The sequence below is a fragment of the Acomys minous genome (genome assembly GCF_964271855.1).
Source record: "Acomys minous genome assembly, chromosome: 16".
NCBI lineage: Eukaryota > Metazoa > Chordata > Mammalia > Rodentia > Muridae > Acomys > Acomys minous.
In genome coordinates, this window is record NC_140498.1 from 39,981,303 (window position 1) to 40,004,342 (window position 23,040).

The following is a 23,040-nucleotide window of genomic DNA, read 5'->3' on the forward strand; positions in this document are numbered from 1 at the left end:
TCTCCTAAATGAGGCCCAGTTGGCTCAGGAAGGTCAGAGTGTGAACCGAAAAATAGGTTTAGAGTTCCTAGCCCCAGCAGTGCTCACTCTGCAGCAGACCGTGGAGGTTCAGAACTCTGGCTCTAAGGGCACCTCATATATGCTAACTAGCAGTTAAGACAGACTAAAACTAGGCACATTCTGACATATAATGGTTTACAGGAGACACGAACAACCTCTTAGTAAAAACTGTGAGAGCAGAAGGCAGGGTTGTGCTAACCTGTCATCCCAGCTCTCTCACAGCCTGTACCATACAATAAATCCAAGGTACTTGGTGGCTCCATGTCCACCCTGCCCAGAGTCCTGGGTGAGCTGGCAAACAACAGGCTGTGATCTGGAGAACTGTGAGAATGCCCAGCTGTGGGCAGCCAGCTGTCCCATGGCAGGAATGTCTGTCCACTCATGTATGCCACATGGGCTGGAGGGGGCGGTGCCTCTCAAGACACACAACTACAGTTCCTGCAGTCAGGAATACCCAGGACTGGATTGGACACAACCTACTCCAGGACCCAGAGCGGGCGGGGAGGGACCCACGCACGCCCAGGCACGCACCTAAAGAGCTGTAAGATGAGGCTGCAGAGCCCAGCGTAGCCGGCTCCGACCGGAGGGGTGGTGGCTGCTGGGGGGGCGTCATGGCCGAGGAGACGAGCGGCCCCGACAGGGACTGGGAGAGCGAGCTGAGTGGGGAGGTGGACAGGGATGAGGACGAATGCAAGGATGGCGAACGGGGCAGGGAGCCCGGAATGGTGACGGGTGCTGAGCCTGCCAGCGACCTGGGACCTGGTGGGAGGAGGGAGGCTGAGTGAACAAGGGCAGCAGGGTTCCTGCCGTGGAGCCACTTGCCCATAAGCCTGTAGGTCAGTAACCAGGCAGCCAGACACCAGGGGTACCTAGGGGTAGGTTACATCAGAAGACACCACAGGAACCAGGCCAGCAAGTACCACCCAGAGGGGTGCAGTCATCAGACAGTCAAGAGAGTCCTGGTGGTGGTCCTGGTAGATCCAGGAACTTGTTAGCATGGTTAGCACAGAGCCACCAGGGCACCAAGATGGGGAGATGTCTTTTTTTGAAACAGAAAATAACTCTCAGGATGAAGAAAATGATATAATAACAGGAATCTCACTCTATGCCACACAGCAGTAAAAATAATTTGTGTTTCCTCAGGAGAGGCCCTAGCCAAGTCTAAAGGGGCTGCTTTGTCACAAAAGAGGTAAACTGAGTAAGCTGCAGGAAACCGAGCAACACAGACAGGTGGCAGAGGCAAGGAGACTCCAAGAAGAGGATCCCAGCAGATGCCTCTCAACCCCTACAGCCAGCCAGGCAGCATGCACTCAGACAGCCTGCTCCTCAGTCAGAGGAGCCGCTGAGCTCAGCACCTCACCTGTCAATCCAAGGTCCTGTTCTTCCAAGTCTTTATCTAAGGACGCGATGTTTATGTCACTAAGACGAAGATCTAAGGCAGAACCTGTGAAACAAACCTGGTGTTAACCCACTCACCTCTCAGAGGAATTCCTGAGCCCACACCCACCAGCGCCCACCTAGTCTGCCGCCCCACTGTAGCACAGGTGCCTCTCCTGGTCACCAAGGCTGCCTTCTCCTCCACAGCCAGGGGCATTCCATTTGAATCACCTTGCAGCAGTCAGAGACACAGCTCTGGCCTCAAATGCTTCATTTTGTTTGCTTGCTTTGTATTTATTACAGGATCTCATGTAGCTCGCAACTGGCCTAAACTCACTCTGCAGCCAAAAATGACCCGACCTTCTGGTCCTCTTGCTCTCTGCCTCCCAAGTGCTGCGGTTACACAGGCTCTTTCTCCTTTTACTTCTAACCATGTTAAAATTTGACCAAGAAAATACACTCAACTATTAAAAATGTTACAGGAGGTCAATTCTGACAGGAAAATGGTTCTGAGGCTGAACACTAAGATAATGAACTCTTATACCTGAGGACTTATGGGAGACTAGGACCTCCACCTAACCTTAGCCTACAGTCTCCCCAAGGGCAGAAGTTGCTGGGTGTGAGAGAATACATCTGTAATTCTAGTACTACAGAAGCTAAGGCAGGAGAGTCACTGCAAGTTTAAGGCTGATTTTGTCTACATAGTGAGTTTCAGGAGCAGGATGAGCCCAGGGCATGCCTCCGACTTCCACAGCCAGAGCAGGGCTGCCATCCGGGGAACGTGTAGTGAAGTTAGCAAACACTCTGTGCGGATGGCCTGCACAGCCATCTGAGGAGAAAAGGGACAGGAAATGGCCGTAGAACCATGGCTGTGGGTAGTGTCACAGTCTCAATACAGTTATAGTCAAACTCAAGCACACAGGAGCCCTGCATGAAGAAGCATGAGACTGCAGTTCTGCCATGGTGACCACGGTCTCTCCCATCCCCTCTGCATTCTGCCTCTTCAGAGTGCATCTGCGAAGTCTATGCTACGTGGTTCAGTCCTATCTCCACTGCTGGCTAAGCACCCCCAGTCCCCGAGAACTCTGAATTCACACGGATACTGAGGCCAAGGCAGAAAGATTGTGAATTCCAGGATAGTCTGGGCTGTTGCAAGCTAGCTCGCCTCAAAAACAAAATGAAACAAAACACAACTAACCAAAAAACACAGATGCCACAGGTCACCATAGTCTCCCCTTGAAGGACCTGGTCTTGTCCCCTTGCTGGAGACAAAGGGCCTCTCCACAACAGACTATAAGGAAACCTCCCTGTACCAGGTCAGCATAAAACTCCAGGGGCCACTGATGCCTCCAACTGTGTAGCACGCCACCATGTCCACTAGGGACTTCGTATGAAAATGCTCAGGCAAAGCTGTCACTGCTCAGTTAGTGGCAAGGAGATGGCCAGAACACCACTACTTCCCAAAGGCAGAGTCTCTACCTAGCCCAGACTAGTCCTGCCTCAGCCAGGGCAAGGAGTGAGGTGAAGGAGGCACTGAGGGCAGGGGCCAGGGCACCAGATCAACTCAGTTTAGCTGCAACCAGAGCGGCTATGTAAGGGAGACAGAGGGTGACACTGCTACAGTCCCAGCTGCACTTCAGGGCTGCGGGAACCTATATGGTGCGTGCTAGAGTCCAACCCCAGCCACGCTGTCCTTCCTGGGTCTCTGATTCTTATTCTAAGGACTGGTGAGCACTGCTCAGACTCATGGTGAGCGCCTGAGTCAAGGACAGAACACTCCTCCCTGATGAACAAGCCTCACGGCTGTGTGGCACCCATCATACTTGCTCAAGCTGGAGTAGGTCGACCTGGGCTTATTTCTGTTGTTTCTAAACTTATTCTTGGAGCTGCTGCACAGTGGACGCCAGCTCCCTCAGACCCAGCCACCTGCCCTCACTTCTGGAGCTGTAAAAAGAACTCCTCAGACAAGGGTCTCCAGAGGAATCTTTAGGATATTGAGGCCAGGCTGCTAGAGCTCCGCTCACTGCAGGGGTCTCCAACTCCCAGGAGGCTGGGGTGAGAGAAATATATAGGCAACCACTCTCAGAGACGAGCCATTCCAATTCAGCTTGAGTCTAATTCAGAAGAGATGAAGGAGCAGGGTGGCAGGGCTGGTGAGATCCTGAGGCCTGGAATCCAGGCCTCCCAACCTAGGCACTGCTCTACACTGGACACCACTGGCCCTGACACCCTCAAGGGCAGGTGTTGGGTAAGAAGCACCACGCTCATTCAGGCCTTTTTACCCCACTCAGTGTAGACTTAGGAAAGCAATGAAAAGATGAAGCATAGGCAAGATGAGGCTGACTTAGCGTGTACTTTAAATATATATATACATATATACATATGGGCTGGAGAGATGGCTCAGAGGTTAAGAACACTGTCTGCTCTTCCAAAGGTCCTGAGTTCAATTCCCAGCAACCGCATGGTGGCTCACAACCATCTATAGTGAGATCTTCTGGCCTGTCCCTCACTGAGCTTCTGGGGTCCTTCTTGTGTTAAGTACCTCTTGTTACATAAGCTGCCTCCTTCAGATAGCCTGGGACAGAGAGACGTGGCGTTCTGGGACTGAGGATCGCCTACTGAGTAGCTTCAGCTCAGGGGTTTACATCTCACAGTCCTGTAGGCCTCAAGTTCAAATCCAAAATGTGGAGAGCTGCCCGCACTCTTTCCATTGGCTTGGGGAGTATCTCTCTGGTTCCTGGGACTCCAGATCCCACTGGGCATGTGGTCATGTGAATCCTGGCCTGCTGCTTCCATTGTCACAATGTTGTTCCCTACGTGTTAGAAGGACACCATCACTGCATCACGGCCTACTCTAATGACCTCATCTCAATTTGATGACAAAGATCCCATTTTCAAATGAGGACAACACTGGTAAGTGAACTTTCACCTCATACAGTATGGGCCAATGCTCTACCACTCACCTATATTCCCAGGCTAGGATTCATATTTTTGTAAGATACAATTTAACCCACAACATCCCTACCTGGGAACCCTCCCTTACCCACAGACTCCAGGCCCTGCCTGCCACTCACAGAACTGCCCGCCCCTTGCTGTGAGTGCAGGCCAAAAACTGGGCTAACTTCAGGCGGCACATATGTCCCCAGCTCCTGCTCCTCTGTTGCCATCTTTGCGCAGTTCCCCACCCCCCATCGTCATACCTCAAGTCCCACCCGCTCCTCTGCCTTCAAGATCCTTCTGTCCAGCTCTGCCTCTTACAAGGCACTTGTTTCTACAGAGCTCCTTCCTCTTTCCCGCCAAGCCCATCTCTCTGCAGCGCCATCCACACAGCTTCCCTCGGGGGGCCTTGCAGCTTTTGCCACAGCCTGGCCAGGCTTATACAATGGCTTCTGAACAGGTGTCCAGACCTTAGTAGGCCCCAAGGCCTTAGCACAAGTGACTCCATGACAGAAGTACCATTCAGGCCTTAAAACCCAGCAGACAGGTAGCAAATGAGAAGCTACTGCAGTGAGAACAAAGACCTAACCTATCAAAGCCCAGAGTTCCGGGAACGTCCCTAAACGTGCTAACCTTGCTTCTGGTTTCTACAGTTCTGCTTCTGGCTGACTGTTCTTGCTAACTGAGGTGTGTCAACCCCCAGGATGTGGGTTTTGTGCCTAAAAGCTCCGCACCCTGGACGGACAGACAGACATGACTACACAATGAAAGCCTCTCTCAAAAAGCAAACAGCACACCCTGAGAAAGGCTTGGGACTGAACTAAGTCATGAACTAGGATAGTTGCCAGGCAGCTAATAAAGACTTTCTATTGACCAACCCCATGTTGGAGTTGCCTCTGGTGGATCCCTCACACTACCTACTCCATGTCCTAGATGGCCACCGGCAGCACATCCTACCCGCAGGAGCTCAGCTCATCTCTCAGTCAGCTTGGGAGAGCAGGTGACTCCCAAGAGTAGGTATGCTTTGAAGTCCCTTCTTCAACGACGTTAAGCTAAGCACAGCTTTCTCTCTACCCAACACCACCTAAGACTCAAGCCAGCTTTCCTGGCTGCCACCATCCATGCCCTGGCCTTCCCTGTACAACCTGCAGCCTGTAGAAACAAGCCTGCCTTGTACAGGGTTCTGGCCCCTCAAAGCTGAGTCCCTCAGTGAGCTGGCCAAAGCTTCCTGGTAGGTCCCCGGGATACAGGTCCTTCGTCATACTCCCCTGCTAAGCGTGTCCCACTGGTCCCAGATCTCATCAGCCTCCAGGCCCTGTGGTCCAATCCAGTGCTTCTGAACAGAGCCAGCCAAGGCGGGCAGGCTGCGGATACGCTCCCACCCTTCCGCACAGCACCCTGCTCTACCCCACCTCGGCTGTCCCCAGTGCAGAGGCCCCCGCACATCCTTTCCAACCTGATCTGGAGTAGGGAGGTCAGGCAGCCTCTGCACCTAAAGCCTGGAAGATTAAGTGAGGGACAGTCCCACTGCTCATGTGCTCCTGGCACAGTTGCAGAAACTCAATTTGAAGAACAGCACGGAAGTGGGAACCTGCCCTCCCTGGATGATTCAGTCTGGTCAGGATCCCTGTGACCCAGCAGCACGGAGTCCTAGGTGCAGAGGCAGCCCTGCACTACACCACACACACAGCTCCGAGGGCCAAGTTGTGATAGCACCAGACTGCAACCAAGCCTAGAGGGAAGGAAGCCTAGCACAGGGTGTGAGCCACTGCCCCAGAGCCCAGCAAGACACCAGCAAAGGGGGCATGTCTGGGGAGCCTCTGGGCCCTGCCAGCCTGAATTCAGAGCCACAGGCCCCAAGGGGGCTACCCCACCAGGCTTTTCCCTCCGACCGCACTAACCCTAACGCTGCAGATGATCACACTCAGTACCTCTGAATCATGCTTAAAGGAAGAACCAACGTAGAAAAAGAGTGGAAATCCAGGTGAGTCTCCTTACATAAACTGCAAGTGTCTGAAGGCCAGGCTGTGCCACCTGACCCAGAACCAGCTCCACCAAATGACCTGAAGCCACCTGGACCTCAACAGTAACCAGAGAGCTCCTGAGTATTGTCCCAGGCATCACCAACACGACACGGAACATTGCAAAGGTGCTGCAGTCCTCTAGGGTCAGGGGTATATGAAGTGACAAACCACAGCCTGCAAGGAGGAGTTTAAGGCAAGACCCGATGGGAAGCTTCTCCATCTGCGGCTACAGAACAGAGGGGCGCCCAGCAACCAGGGTACCTGCACCCTGAACTGGGGTGGTCAGAGGAACTTGGAGGGGATGACCAGTCCTCAAGGGAGAAGAAACACAAACCACACGAGGGCCACAGGGCCCTGGGTAAGCAGCACAGACACAAACAAGTAAGAGTAGGCTTGTGAGCTAACCACCTTCTGCAACCTGACAAACCTGGTACAGAGCTCGTGATCTCACCGAGAAAGAGGAACATGGTTTCCGGGGAACACGCGCCTGGAGGGACATGCATTTGAAGGGAAATGACCTGAAGGGATGCTCACCAATACCTCCACCTGGGCGAGGGTGCACTTAGAAAACTACCTGGGCTTACGCTGGCTGACCAGAACGATTTCACGGGGAGATGCGCCCCAAGGGGGACCACTTGAGTAGATGCGCCCCAAGGGGAGACACAACCTGGGAAGGTGAGAGAGTAGGGCAGAAGCCCCCTGGGGAAACCCGTGGGGGAGGGGACGCACACCTGGGAAGGAGGGCGGACGCATGCCCACTCCAGAGCGCTGAGAAACGACGACCCACAACTTGGTGCCAGGCTGACGCGAGACCGGGATCTGCCGCAGCCACAGTCAATGCTGACTCATATCCTCTGCAGCGCCGGCTGCCCGTCACGGAGGATTTCAAACCTGCCTGCTTCGTGCTCCGCCCTCGCCAGCCGCTGGCCCTGCTCGCGTGCAGGCCCCGCCCACTCACGTTTTGCACCCTGCCCACTGAGCACCACCTCCCCAAGAGCACCTGCATACCAAGGACGCAAGAGCAGGCAGGTTTCAGCTGAAAACCTGACTCGCGGAGGGGGAGGGGAGGGGAAAGGAAGAGGGAAGAGAAGGAGGAGGGGGGGGAGGAGGAGGAGGGAGGAGGAGGAGGGAGGGAGGAGGCGGCGGTGGAGCGCTCTTGGGCTCACACCATAACCTGCTGCTGTACCTCTTAAATGGGCAGCCCCTGCACTTGGCTTCATTTAATTTATTTTTTTTTATTTATTTATTGCTTCATTTAATTTAAAGGAAACTGCTCCACCAAAAACACTGCCCTCCAGTCTACTCCCTCCTTAGCCCAGCCCAGCCCTTAAAACTGAAAATGAACCAGAGCGAGGGCTAATCACAGGGTGGGGGCACATGGGTCAGGCTGGCTATGGATAGAGGCAGGGACTTGCCCCCCTCAGTATCGCCGCCCCCAGGAACCATGAATATCCATCACTGGGAGGATAGCCCACTGACTTCTTGTGTCAGGCGATGCTGAGGATGAGGCCCTTATAAAACAGACTGTTTTCAGACAGGAAGGGTCTTGCTACGCCTCAAAGTGATCCCCCTGCTTCAGCTTGCCAAGCACTGCACTGACAGTACACACCCAGATTTACTTATGGCCTCAGCAAGCAGGGTAGAGGGAGTTCACAGAGAAGAAACAAAGTGTCATTTTAACCAAGAAGCAGCAACTGCCATACACTGTCTGTAAATGTAGACAGGCGCCTAGTAAACTTGAGGTCTTGGGTTCCGTCCCCAGCAATGCAAAACAAATTTTAAAGAGGTATTTTCCAACTTTTTAACTCTGTGGCTGAGGCCATACGTTGTGTATTAAACTCTTCACCTTGGCGAGCAAATGTCCACACAGTGCTAGCTCAGAGATGGGGACCTAAATTTCCCTCAACATTCTGCTGTGTGTCCTATTTACCATTGCCACTTGACACTAGGAACCCAGAGCGGTGGAAGGCTGGCAGGCCCCGGCCAGCAGGATTCCTAGAGCATCACAGGGCCTCAGAGAACTACAGCACAGCCCCAAGACCCAGACATGGGTCTATCTGCAATAACCCTGCCTCACACGGCACCTCAGACCTACACTACTTCCCTCCCTCTCTCCCTGAAGCCAACAGCAGAGACAGGGAGGTTCCCACTGCCTCAGTGGTCTACTGAGGCTGGATAAGTCTGAATTCTAGAAAGTTCTTCAGAAGCTGAGACAGGCACACATAGATCCTTGTGGGAAATCATATCTTCCACTGGAGAAGGAGACCACACTAGCCACAAGATTATGCAGCGATTCAGAAAAGTAACCTGACCTGGTGCCGGGCATGATGGCACCTGCCTTTAATCCCAGCACTCAGGAGGCAGAGGCAGGTGGATCGCTGTGAGTTCCAGGCCAGCCTGGTCTACAGAGTGAGTTCCAGGGCAGCCAAGGTTACACAGAGAAACCCTGTCCCACCTCACCTCCACACCCCCCCAAAACCCAACCAAATAAAAGTAACCTGCTAGAGTGGAAGAGCCAGAGTCCATCCTAAGTGACAACAAGGCTGGAAAGACACCGGGAGCATACTACAGCCAAAAGACTCCTTGTTAGGCAGAAAGAACTGAGCAGGTAAATGAGGAGGATGAAAACCAAGATACAGGGGGCTGGAGAGATGGCTCAGTGGTTAAGAGCACCGTCTGCTCTTCTAGAGGTCCTGAGTTCAATTCCCAGCAACGACATGGTGGCTCACAACCATCTATAACGTAATCCGATGCCCTCTTCTGGCCAGCTGGTGTACATGCAGACAGAACAGTGTATACATAATAATAAATAAATAAATCTTAAAAAAAAAAAAAAAAAAGAAAGAAAGAAAACCAAGATACAGAAAGTTTTAAAGAGTATTGCCCTAGGAATATCAAACTCTGTTTTGAGGGACTAGAAAGGCAAAGGAGAGAAGATGGGGAAAAAAAAGAAGGGGGAGGGGAGGGGGCAGCGATCTCATTAGACTATTTCTTGCTGATGAGGGGAGTTGAGTTCCTTGGGGCACGTTTGATCTTTACTGGCAGGATACTTAATTTCATCTCCCCCGCCCCCCTGTTAGCATTTATATATCCTCTGAAAAGTCCCTAGAATTCCAAATGTCACATACTTGCAAAAACTATCTGCAGCTGGCAAAACCACACCCCTGCTAGAGCACAAGGCAAATCACAGCTGCTGTTGACAATATGAAGCAGCCCCATATTCCACACTTGGGATTAAAACAAAAACATTTTCACCTAACATTTCTATTTTTAAAGAAACCAGAGTCCTCACTACAGCCTGGGATCAGCTAGGCCCTAGTGACCACAGAATGTAGCAGCTCAGACTCACAAGCTCCTTTGCACACAGGTGTGCATGGGCCCCTCGTCCCTCTTGGCCTCATCTTAGCCTTTCTGCTCAGGCTCCCAATACATCCTCCTACCCAACAACGACCACACTGGTCTTCCCTCCATGAATGACCATTAGGTCCTTTTCCCAATGAAGCTGGCTGAAGCTCTGTGCTTACCTGGCCCAGATTCATTACAACTCTCCTCCTGACCCCGCCACCCCCACCTTTAGTTCTCCATGGTTTCTATTTCCACTTCTCACTAGCCCCATCTTCCAGTGGCCTCTGGGAACAGAAGGTCCACTTGACACGGCTCTTCAGTGTTCTGTGCAGTATGTGATGCGGGCGCCACATATCCTGCACTCCCGAGTACCACACAGCATTGAGTGATTCAAATTGAGAAGTGACAAAACCATGCCTCTGGCTTTTTTTTCAGAGCAGCACATCCTGAACATCCACAACACAGTGTGAAACATTGTGCTGAGAAAAAAACTGTGGACTTACCTATGACTGCCTCCACAGTGTTGCCAGCTGGATCCAGTGGGAGGACACGGGCAGGAAGGGTAGGCAGAGTGGTGGGGGAGGAGCTACCTGAGCCAGTGCTTGATGCCAGGCTGGATGCCACACTGGAGCTTATGCTGGGGGCCAGTGGGTGAACCACTGAGAACACAGCCAGGTGGTTCTGTTTAAAAACACAAACAGTGTGAGCAGGTACTGATGGGAGCGCAGCAGCAGCAGAGACACTGCAGATGGACGGGCTGCCAATTTCCCCAGACAGCCAACATTTCAGGGTATCACAGAGGGATAAGGACCGGTCACTAATACACTGACCACAACAGGCTGTCCTGTACTGCTGTCATTCAGGCAGATCTGGAAAGAGTCTGTTTGTTAACAAAACCTACCCAGCAGGCACAAAAACCTTTGATAGGCCGGGGGCTAGGGGTCTGCTACCCCTTCTCCCGAGGCCCCCAGGACCCTCTGTGCCTATCGACAGTTCTCACACACCCAGAAAAAGTGAAAAATGGAGAACCTGGTATAATCTCATTCTGATGGATAATAGATGAAACAAGTCATATTAAACCAAATAGGTGACCCAGCTAGCTTCAGGAAACACAGCAGCAGAGCTGGGGCCCTCAGCATGTCTCAGTACCATGGACACTTACATCAAAATCAAACCTTCTCACTTTAGAAAAAGCAGCCCGGGCTGCAGACATGGCTCAGCCTTAAAGGCTAGGCTCACAACCATAAATGTAAGAGAAAAAGCAGCCCATGAATCCTGGGCATCACCAAACCTCCCTGAGCCATCAGCAGGGAACTCATACTCCATATGAGTCCCACAGTGGTAGCCAGTGACTCTACACTCAGGAGTGACAGAGGTGCCGGGCCAAAGCGAGGACAGGTGTTCTCTATCAGCAAGTCACAGCCATTGGACTGAGAGATATTGCCAGCATGAGGTGAAACAGCTCTCAGTAAATGACTAGATCACACGTACTAACTGGAAATCAACAGCTTGGTGATCACCACATCATGCAGGTACAGACAGGGGCAGAAGCTGTAGGTACCTGTGTGGCCCCTCGGCCACCTCCTTCACCAGTGGGTCCAGCCCAGAGATGAGCTGGTCCCTGTCAGTCAGGCTCAAGTCCATCCCAGAACAAGGCAGAGGCCAGCATTCTGGGTCACACTCATTACTGCCCGCCTCCAACTGTCTACATTCTCCTAAGTCCAATACCATTAGGAACACACACACACCTCCTCCCAAATAAGGGGGAGCAGGTCCCTTCCGTAGGGTCATGGTTCAGTGGAGGAGGGACTTCAGCCTTGTTGCCTGAACCCCAGGAAGACTCTTGGCTCTGTCACTCTGGGACTTTAGTGTTTTAAGCAGTTAAATTGTTCTTCCAAAGGACACAGGTTTGACTTCCAGCACCCAGATGGAGGGCACCAGACATGCTTATGGTGCACAGACATACATGCGGACAAAAAGCATCCAGACACATACAATAAAATACAACAACAAAAACACCTTCCTGGACTTTAAAGCAGAGACCAAGAACGCAGAGAACTTACACAAGTTGGCGCAATAATATTGCCAAACCATCACCACAGCTGGTGTAAGTGCAGTGGACAGACCAAGCTGGTGGCGCAGGCAGGTAACCTCATGCCCCACACTGTGAGTACCGCAGCAGTATTAACTCGGCTGTGGGATACCAGGGCCCCATCTGGGAACTGACACACAGCCTGGAGCACTGGGACCTGCCTAGGGCACTGAGGCACCACCTTCTTCCTTCCCACATTTGTTTGAGGGGGACAGTCATACCTGGGCTTCTCTCATGAGTGCATGGGTACCATGGCCTCAGAGTGGCAGGTACCATGACAATGCCCCTCCAATCATACCAACAGAGGATGTACCCTTCTTCCCCAGGTAAAGATACCAGCAGACTGCTTGACTCTGAAAATTAGTAGCATTATCATTCCTTTCCACTCAAAGTCACAATGGTCACACATGCACAACCACAGTGAGTCAACCTAAGGGTCTACAATGAAGAGAGTCAGACAGAGCTGGCTAGGGTCAGAGAGACACCACCAAGGGATCTCACGCCTCCCCTAAAGGCAACTTTACCGCCTGGCTTTCCTCTCTCCTTTCTTCTCTTTTCTATTTTGTTGCTAAAATATGCAGAGGCTAGAGGAAGATGAGCATCAAAGATCCTCCTTATGGCGATGGCTTCAAACGTGGCACACCAGCCACCGGACAAAATGTCCTCATTTCTGCCACAGACAGAATTCTGCCTAAAAATGAGCAACCTTGGATGCAGGCAGAGTCGATAGCCGAACTCTGCCAAGACAGGGTAAGCAAATCCTCAATAGTTCCTGACTCACAAATATGTCTGTCAGATATATTGGGCCAGAAGGCTGAAGAGGATGCTCCAACCTTATAGAGAGTTTTGGGTGACTGCTCAGGCTGTCTCTGTCATTTTTTCACTGAGGACAGCAGAAAATACAGGGAGAATAAAAGTTCTCCCACAGGAAGGAGAGGAAGTGACAATTCACCCGGAGCAGTTTTTGAGCCATTGCTGATTCCTACTTAGTTAGTTTTGAGGTAGGGTCCCACTGTGTGGCCTAGACTGGCCTTGAACTCATCATTTTCTTGACTTGGCCTATAAAGGATTTGGGGTTACAGGCATGGACCACTGAGCCTTGCAACACGCACTGTTCATTTACAGTGAAGAGGAAACGCACATGCCCTTGAGTCGTTGGGGCAGCTGTGTCAAGACAAAAATCTGTTTCCTAAAACAGGTAACTTAGTCTGAACCAACATACGGAAGCCAAACTGACTGGTGAAGAGGCCTTGGGGTTATAGGCACATGATCCCCATCACAGGACCCAGGCATGGCAAGGGAGCTTTAATGAATGCAGACAGGCTGTATTCCCTCAGATGGGAGGCTCCCCATAGCCACTGATGTCCACTCCCAAGAACAAGCCAGGCTCAGGACCATGGAAGGGCAGGCTAACCAAATGTCCCCTAAATCGTACGTGGGAATCCTTATTACCAGGACATCTGGGTGTGGCCTACTCTGGACCCATGAGTCTTTATAGATATAGTGGGTTATGATGAGCTCACTGGCTGGGGAATGGTGTCCTTGTAAGAGATGTGGACAAAGACATGTACCAAGGGAGCACCTGTGAGGCCACAGTGGGCATCTGTCTGTGCGCCTCCGTCTCTAACCTCAGGGACTTGGAAACAGAGTTCTGTTGCCTAAGCCTCTGCCTGAGACACTTTTTTACAGTAGCTGTAACTGGCTGATATAGGCTCTGAAGGGCCTGTGCTTCCCAAAGGAAAAACTGCTATAAGGCTTTTTGGTTCTGTTGTTTTGGGGGGGGAGAGACACACAATTTTGGGGGGTGGTAGGGGACGCGAGGAAGGGATTCTCTACATAGCCTTGGCTGTCCTGCGACTCACTCTGTACACCAGGCTGGCCTTGAAGTCATGGAGACCCTTCTGCCTCTGCCCCCTGAACGCTGGGATTACAGGTGTGCACTCCCCACCTCCAGACGTAAATATTTTTTAACATTAACACAAAGGACACGTGACCATGAGCAAAAGGAAAACACAATTACAGAACAAACAGGCACTGAGACTGGGGACTTAGCTCAGTGGCAGAGCAAAACACAGCATACGGAAAGGCCTAGCAGAAGGCCGTGCTGTCCAGCGGCACAGCCACGTGGCCCAAGACTGTACCTGCTTGCTGTCCTCATTGGCTCTCTGGCTTCCGTCAGAGGGGGAGTCTTTCCGTTTGGCCTGCAACAGAAGGACCACTCAGGTTGAAAATGCAAGGAGGGCTGGAGAGATGGCTCAGCGGTTAAGAGCCCTGACTGCTCTTCCAGAGGTCCTGAGTTCAAGTCCCAGCAACCACACGGTGGCTCATAACCATCTATAATGAGATCTGGTGCTCTCTTCTGGCCTGCAGGTGTACATGCAGGCAGAACACTAAATAAATATTAATAAATAAATAATTAATTAATTTAAAAAAGAAAGAAAAGAGAACGCAAGGAGACATCTTCTGAAAACATAAATACCTACATTTTGCTTAGAATTTACAAAATGGAGAGGAGGAAGGGGAAGTTCTGATAAGGATGTTAAGTTAATTAATTAAAAGAATTTAGAAAACGCTGGAGCTGGTGTGCTGGCCCAGGCTTATAATCCCAATCGGAGCACAAATGAGGCTGAACCAGGGGAATCGTGAGATTGAGGCCAACCTAGGCTATATAATAATGCCTTGTCTCAAAAGACAAAACAAATAAAAACAAACAACCCCACAAAACGAAACACTGACAAAGTGCATGGCCTTAAAGACTTCTGAAACAGAGAAGATATTTTCACAGCTCCGGTCCATTGGTACCCAAAGTCCCTCCCACATTTGGATCACTCAGGACTGACAGTCTTTGACACGTACCATAGGCCTAGGAGTTGTTCAATAAAAAAGACCTGGATGTGGGCATGTGAATTCACCGCATCAGACAGACCCTCATATGAAGTGGCCAAACTCAGGCTATCATGTTGGGGACTAACCAGGAACCTTGGTCTCCTGTTTGACCCAAATAGCATTGAGGCTGATGGCTCAGGAGTGTCCCAGCTGTGCCTTCTTGAAGGAGGGGATAGCTCCAGGCATTCAAGGGGGCCCTGTGAGGGTTTTGTGACAATTCCAAGGGAGAAGTGGCAAGTTCTGGGTACACAGAGTGCCTGCCAGGTTCCAGACCTCAAAGCAGGAATGAATGTAGAGATGATGCCTCTACAGGCATCTCAGCCCAGGTGCTCACTCCACCAACTCATTCAGAGACAGGGATGCTTAGGACAGCTCACTGACAGGAGCATCCTAGAAGGCAAGGAAGCGCATTATCAAAGTCTTCCTAGCTGCACTGGGGCCTCTCCTGAGCTGAGACCAGCAGAGGACAGCTGCTGCACCTAGGGCTGGTTCAGACCCTGCCCTGGCAGCCACAAAGGGCCATCCTCAGGCAGAGGGGGCAAAGAATAAGTGACTAAATCCTAGACTACAAAGAGACACTTCCAGAGTCTCAGGGGCCTGGCTCAGGGTCCACTTAACACAAATGGCCTTGGCAAGAAAGTGCAGGGACAGCTACAAGGAAGGGCATGAGCCAAGCAGAGAGGCACTGTTCAACAAATTTAGGAGTACTTCTTTTTAAGGTTTATTTATTACATATACAGTGTTTTGCCGTGAACCAGAAGAGGGCATCAGATCTCATTATAGATGGTTGTGAGCCACCATGCGGTTGCTGGGAATTGAACTCAGGACCTCTGGAAGAACAGCCAGTGCTCTTAACCGCTGAGTCATCTCTCCAGCCTCTCTCTTTCTTTCTTTTTTTATAATTTTGTTTTGTTTTTTCAAGACGGGTCTCTCTGTGTAGCCCTGGCTGTCCTGGACTCACTCTGTAGACCAGGCTGGCCTCAAACTCACAGAGATCTTTTGTCTCTGCCTCTTGAGTACCGGGATAAAGGCGTGCACCACCACTGCCCAGAAAAATCAGGGCTATTTCAATGTCACTCAAACAGTTAGAACTAAACACTATTTTTAATCCATTTTTGAACATCCTGTCCCCGTACTGAGACTGCTCCTTAGGGGTCTACTCTAGCCGGTGACATCGGCACAGACAGGAAGTGATTTCTGAGTCAGAGAACTCTTCTTCCTCATCATACCCATCAGATACACACTGCCCTGATCCAAACCGTGCTGGGGTGCCCATCAGACACCGTCTGCTGCTGACCTCCAACTGCCTAGGGCTGGCAGCACAGGAGATCGGCGGCGACGAGAAGACAAGGCACTAGACACCTGCTAGGGCCAGAGCCCACCAGGAGCACGTCCTGCTCCAGCCCAGGCGAGAATGTGGCCAGGATTTCTCTAGAAGAAACCACAACTCCACATGCAGACTGCTTCCAACCATGCCACCCAAATGTCACCTCACCGCTGTCCCAAACGGCGCGAGTAAGCCGAGCAAGGTCCACTTACGCTTCCAGGCTGGCCGCCGTAAGCCGGGCCACTGCTGGAACTGAGGTCACGGCAGCTCCAGTCACTCACCGTTCCCAGGCTCTCTGCCAAGAGAAAAGAGGAGCTGGCCCGGAGGGCTGCCAGCTGGCCCACGGGGTAGGGGAGAGCACAGGTTGAGGCTGGAACCGCTTCCCTTCTTCTGGATGGCAGGACAGCCCACACAGAGCCATGTAATTTTTAAAAACTCTCTTTAGGGGCTGACGAGGTGGCTCAACGGTTAGGCGCATTTGCTGCTCTTGCAGAAGACCCAGGTTCCAGAACTCACATGGCAGTTCACAACCATTAGTACCTCCAGTTCCAGGAACGCAACACCTTCTGCAGGAGCCAGGCGTAAGTATATGCAAACCAAATACTCAAGAGAAGGTCTTTTTGAGACAGGGTTCCTCTGTGTAGCCCTGACTGTCCTGGAACTCTGTAGGCCAGGCTGGCCTCGAACTCACAGAGATCCATCTGCCTCTGCCTCCCAAGTGCTGGGATTAAAGGCATGCACCATCACTGCGTGGCTAAGAAAAGGTCTATTTTTAAGTATGGTATGGTGTGTGTCCTGTGTGAGTACACACATGTGAGTGCAGGTGCCTCACGAGCCCGTAAGTGTGTATTAGGTTCCCTAGTGGTTGTGGCTCTGGACTCTGACCTAGTGGTCAACTCTGGACTCTGAGCTCTTAACCACTGAGACATCTCTCTAGCACCCAAACAGGGCCATTTGGATTCAGACATTTTAACATGAAAATCAAACCGGGCATGGTGGCACACACCTTTAACCCCAGCACTTGGGAGGCAGAGGCAGGTGGATCGCTGTGAGTTCAAGGCCAGCCTGGTCTACGAAGTGAGTCCAAAACAGCCAGGGCTACACAGAAACCCTGTCTTGGGAAAAACAAAAACATACAAACAACAACAACAAAAATACCACCCAAAGATGTCAAGTGTGAACACAAATAGCTGCCATTCCAACTGAAACAAAAAGTGTGCCACCAAAACTCAAGCTCTAGAGCTGGGGGTTGGGGGTTGGGGTGGGGACAATGCTTTAGAGAATCAATTATGAGCCTATGTGACAATTAATGACCACTAGGGTCTAAGTCCAGCTGACTAAGCCCATTTAAGGGATCTCGGTGCCTCCTCCAGCTACAGGGACAGTGACTCTACAAAGCTGCTGCCACGCAGTCCTACCAGGACACAGCTCAAAGTGCAGATGAGCATGTAAATGACAAGAGAGCTGGGTCCCCGAGAGGCAGGTGGGGCCCAGCAGGTCTCAGTGCAGGGCCCTTTAGTTTCACAGGTCTGGTCTGTCCCAGGTGCAAAGGGCAAGCCAGGTCCAGCCATGTGGCATGAGCCCTCCTCTCTCCCTGCCCCCATCCCAGCCATCTAAATGGGCACTACATTACGTCTAGATGTGACCAGTCCCCAGGTGACAGTGCTGAGATACCACTCAGGGAGACTCTGTGGAGCTACTGACAGAGATACGTAGCCACCATATGGTGGCTGAGGTGGCCCCCAGGAGGCTGAAGGTTGTCTACTTACTCTCAACATGTGCAAAGGCACAAAAAGGGCCCCGAGGACAGTAGCCAGTTTGTCGCATATCGTTGCATTTTGTAGACTTGTAGATCTAGGAAATCAGACCAAATATGGAGGCTTAGTGATCTGGTCTCTGTGAAAAGTGCAGCAGGCTGCTCAGAACACAGACGCAATCAATCACAGACTGTGTGGGCACTTGTAGCTGCAGAACAGATATACACTGTCTCCAAAGGCTTACGGAAGGCCTGGTTCTCAGCACCGCAAGATGGTGGAACGTTGACCAGGCAGGGCCTTGGGGAGGCCCCTAGAACAATGAAATATGCTCTTGTGGGGACAGTGCAGGCCGAAATCTACTGGGTCATGTGATTGTGGATGGCAACCTCCAAACCTTCGAGCTATGTAAATCTTTTCTTTCTACCACACCATTTGCTCCAGATGCTCTCCTCTCTGCACAATGTACTGGCCAGAGCCAAGCCTGTCTGTAGACCTCCTGGCAGGTCTACTTGACACTCAGCAAGAGCTATCTGTCTGGCATACAGCACAAGTTCAAGCAATGCTTGCTCAACGAATACAAGCATCTATCATATGACCAGGCTGCCCACTACTTCAATTAGGATACCACACTCACCATAGGGACCTGTGACAGGACAGACAAGCCTCTGGCAGGAGGAATTCTTCTACCCCAGGAGACAACATCTGCCCAGATACCAAAGCCACACCACCCACCAGAGGCACAGGCAAGGGCTTGACAATAGCACCCCTGCACTAGCAGATTATGCCTACATACAGCCCATGACCTTCAGTTCCTCCAGCCCCACCTCCCTGCAGAGTCAGGGCCCCAAGGACAGTTGTTTCTTATTCATTTTAACTCAAATCTGACTGTGTTCTGCTCGGCCAAATAAGCAGCAAAGGTGAACTCAAGGATAGGGCCAACGCCTATTTCGAATACTCCACAGGACAGAGAGCCCTCCCCATCCAGGTGGCGACCTTTGAACCCCTGAAACATCCTCACTAGCTAAGACTCTGTGGCTCAGCTCAGGGATAGGCTCATCTCACATGGCACTCAGGGTGTGGGTCACAAGGAATCAGTTGGACCTCAGTGGAAACATGGCAGCTAGGGGAGTGGGGCTGGAGGAAGCCTCTAGTGAAGACTGTCCCCTCCTGGTAGTAGTCCCTGGTCTCACTTCATGGGGGTCCTTCCTGTCTCCCTGCTCCCATCCCACCCCCCTTCCCCAACTCCTCCTAGGCTCACGGTATGATGCAACCAAGAGGCATCTCTGAGTCCCACACAAGCCCTTCCAGTGAGGATGCCACACACGGACGAGCCCTCTTGGGCCACCTGCCCAGTGCCTACCTCAGGATGGAACTGCTGCTCCGTGCGGGAATGGCAGTACTGGCAGCTGTCCCCGGCGTCACACCGTGAGGGCTCGCCCCACTCGTCACCATGCTTCACACTAGGGCAGGGCGTAGACCTAGGACAGGCGGGGAAGTGAAGCCACAGAGGCCATGCTCCCCTTCCCTGTGTGAGGCAGGCAGGGCTGCCTGTGTGAAGGTGGGGAACAGCAGGCCCAGGGGCCCCCAGTGAGGGGCTGGCCCAGGCTCTGACTTCTGCAGCAAAGTGGAATCTGAGACTTGATGCCGCTTTACTCAGCTTAAGTGACCACAGCCCCGCTCTTCCCATGCTCTCTGGCAGCTTCACAGCCACTCACTCTGGGTTTATACTCAGAATTCCTACCTCTGGAACTCATTTTTTTTTTCCTTTACCCGATTTTCTATCCTTTTTACAAGGATATCCACTGGTCCTCTTAAGGCCAGGCAGTGGTGACAACACCACCTATTTCTATTACTCCTCGAGTTCTGCTCAGGTCTCTTCACCCTGAAGCTATGCAGAGAGCAATGAAGTCACAAATCCGCCACCTTTGTCTATCAGAAGAACAGTGTCCCTGGGCACTCAGGGGACAAGGGATAACTACAAGTAGGAGAGGGTAGTCCTCTGCAAAGAAAAGGTACAGGCTGTAAGGAGGAAGCCTGCGGGACTGAGACCCTGGGCTACCCTGAGTGCAGACTGCAAGCTAAAGGGGAGGCCAGCAGTACAGAGAGGGACAGCTGGAGGCAGAGTAGATGATGCTTTGGAAGATGAGGGATCATCAGCCTGGTGGGACCCCAACCAAGAGGCAGGTGAGAATGAGGAGGGTAAGGAGGTCAGCATCCACCAGAGCTCTCAGCCTGCAGGACTCACTGCCCTGCCATCAGCCTGGAAGGTGCACTCTATCTCACATCCCAGTCAAAGGTGCAGTAGCTGTTGGGTGGGGCACCCTCCTTACATTACAGGGGGGCACAGAAATACCAGTAAAAACACACAAGGGTACTGGACAGGCTGGAGGGGGGGGGGTGTGCCCAGCTATGGTCCCCACTGCCTGAGAGGACGACTGCCTGTGTGTGATCAAGTAGGACCCACTGTGCCTGAGCGCAGAGAGACTTAGGCCCCAGCCTTGCCCTCACTTGTCCCTGCCACAGATGTTCAGGCCTTCGCTTTCTGTAACAAGCCGAGCCCCTTAAGATATGCTCCTTGCATGTGGGTGACAGCATTGCTGAGCAGGGGATCCTCAATGGGAGAACTCAGTGGGTGTCTCTCTGACAAAGGCACGGGAAATGTTCCCCCTCCCCAGCATGGGTGCAAGGGTCACAGGAAAGAAGTGAAGCATCTGTCAGGTCAATGAAGACTATCTAGGCCAGGTGAGGTGGCGCACGCCTGTAATCTCAGCACTTGGGAAGGCAGAGGCAGGTGGATCTCTGTTGAGTTTGAGGTCAGCCTGACCTACAAAGTGGGTCTAGGACAGCCAAGGCTACACAGAGAAACCCTGTCTTGAAAAAAGCAAAACAAAACAAAGAAACCAAAACCAAAACATCTATCTAGAGCCAGAGTGGACCTCAGACAGGGTCCTGAGTGATGGCGCACAGGCCTCCTGTTTGTGGTCCCTGAGCCCACCTGTACTGGAACCTCCTGGGGTTCCGACGGCGGTCTCTGCTGTTGTGGTAGTGTGGACAGGCGTAACCCTGGCGACACAGGCGTGGTGGCTTCGGGCACTGCTCGGTCTTATAGCTGCCCAATACGAAGTTACTGTCTGCAAAACAGATGCAAGAAAACTTGGCTTTGGATACTTGGAGTAACAACATTAGGCAGACAGCCACTCATCCATCACCGCTGAGAAGGTAAGTAAACACGGTGCACCCCTGAAGAAGGACCAGAGCCCCAATGACACCACACACAGTGGGAGATGCCAGGCACAGGGCTGCAAGTATGCCTCACACATATAAGATCTCAGGGTAAGGAAATGCAGAGATGAAAGATGACAAAAGATCACCAGAAGGCAGGGAAGCCCTGCCTACTGGGTTAGGATTCCTTTGGGAACTGGCTGGGAATATAGCTCAGCTGGTAGAGAGCTTGCCTGGTATGCACAGAGCTTGGGTTTAGTTTCCAGTGTGACACGGGCATGGTGGCACACGCCTGTAATCCCAGCACTTGAGAGGTATAGACAGAAGCATCCAAAACTCAAGGTTTTTTGTTTTGTTTTGTTTTGGTTTTGGTTTTGAGACAGGGTTTCTCTGTGTAGCCTTGGCTGTCCTAGACTCACTTTGTAGACCAGGCTGGCCTCAAACTCACAGCGATCCACCTGCCTCTGCCTCCTGAGTGCTGGGATTAATTAAAGGTGTGCGCCACCATGCCCAGCCCCAAGCTTATTCTTGGTTATATGGCAAGTTCAAAGCCAGCCTAGGTGAAATGAAGCCTTGTCTCAAAAAAACAAAACAAACACTCAAATGCCAGTGAAGCAATGGTCAAGCATGAGGACCAGAGTTCAAATCCTCAGCATTCAAGTTAATTCCAGATGGGCATGGCACCACTCAGAATGCAGATCCAGTGAGCTGTGGGTACAATTTTGAGACTCTGAATCAGTGAATAAAAGGAGAGTGACAAAGGATGACATCTGATCCTTGGGACTTACACTCACACCTACACACAGCACACACAACACACACACACACACACAAAACACAAGAGCTTTTTTGAGAATATGCTTGTTGTCTTTCCTTCCCATCCCCCAAATCCCATTCTCAGGAGTGTCTTCTCTATCTTAAACTAGTTCTGTTACCTTAAAACAAACAAACAAACAGAAAACAAAAACAACCAGCTGAAATGTGCCCTGCTCCCCTCGGCCTGGGCGACAGCAGGCCACCACAGATCTACGCCATGCATCCACTGTCTGGCTCTGCTCTGGACGCTGTCATAAGGCAGGGGTGCACAGGGAATGGAGGGGAAAGCTCTGGATTGCCTCCTGTTTGCTGTGTCCACAGAGCTGTTCTAAAATATTTTTAGGCCAGTGAGATGGCTCAGCAGGTAAAAAGCACTCACTGTACAAACCTGGCAACCTGAATCCAATCTCCAGAACTCACAATGGAAGGAAAAAAACTGACCTCTACCCAAGCACAACAGATAGCACTTGCACGTTCAGTCTCCCACCTCTAACCGTGATGATGATGGTGCTGATGATGGAGGAAGAGAAACTCCTACTTTTAAAAATGCTTAACATGGCTGGAGAGATAGCTCAGTGGTTAAGAGCTCTGCCTGCTCTTCCAGAGGTCCTGAGTTCAGTTCCCGGCGACCACATGGTGGCTCACAACCGTCTATGGTGTGATCTGATACCCTCCTCTGGCTGCAGGTGTACATGCAGGCAGAGCACTGTATACATAATAATAAAATAAATAAATCTTTAAAAAACAAAAAACAACAACAACAACAACAAAAATAGGGCGCAGTGGTGCACACCTGTAACCTAAGCACTCTGGGAGGCAGAGGAAGGTAGATTGCTGTGAGTTCAAGGCCAGCCTGGGCTACACAGTGAGACCCTATCTCAAACAAACAAACAAAAACACGAGTAAAAGACTGTAAAAATCACCTCCTTTCTTTCCTTCCTGCTCAGCTAAGTCCTGTCAAGTCAAATCTACCCTATGGACACATGGCAATTCTCACCTCCTATGTGGCAATGGGTCAGATGCCCACTTGGAAGAGAAGAACAGATCCTGCCAACAGGGAGGAGGCTGCTGAACCGAGCAGAAGGATGATAAAAACACACAAAGCCAGACATGAAGCTGTGGCCACACCATCCTCTAGCTGAGTATCACACCCTGTCCCTGTCTCCCTCTGGAACAGGAGTAGGTGGTGTCCCCTCT

The 23,040-nt window shown here is 51.6% G+C and overlaps 1 protein-coding gene across 7 annotated transcripts in view; it reads right to left on the minus strand.

The window, feature by feature from the left end:
• Positions 1–23,040, minus strand: part of UNKL (unk like zinc finger) — a 45,066-nt gene that overhangs the window by 4,590 nt on the left and 17,436 nt on the right. For 4 of the 7 annotated variants that reach the window (XR_014775860.1, XM_084764192.1, XM_084764194.1 and 1 more), the window contains exons 5-12: positions 20,801–20,936; positions 19,166–19,283; positions 17,818–17,902; positions 16,261–16,343; positions 13,977–14,036; positions 10,247–10,424; positions 1,421–1,504; positions 592–819 (exon numbers count right to left, since the gene is read on the minus strand). Coding sequence is in view for 6 of the 7 variants with exons in the window: in XM_084764192.1 (XP_084620318.1) it covers positions 592–819; positions 1,421–1,504; positions 10,247–10,424; positions 13,977–14,036; positions 16,261–16,343; positions 17,818–17,902; positions 19,166–19,283; positions 20,801–20,936 (972 nt within the window). In the remaining variant the exon portion in view is untranslated. Of the gene's footprint in view, positions 1–591; positions 820–1,420; positions 1,505–7,129; positions 7,327–10,246; positions 10,425–13,976; positions 14,037–16,260; positions 16,344–17,817; positions 17,903–19,165; positions 19,284–20,800; positions 20,937–23,040 lie in introns of those variants that run through there. The other 3 variants (XM_084764193.1, XM_084764196.1, XM_084764197.1) reach the window with 3 other exon arrangements.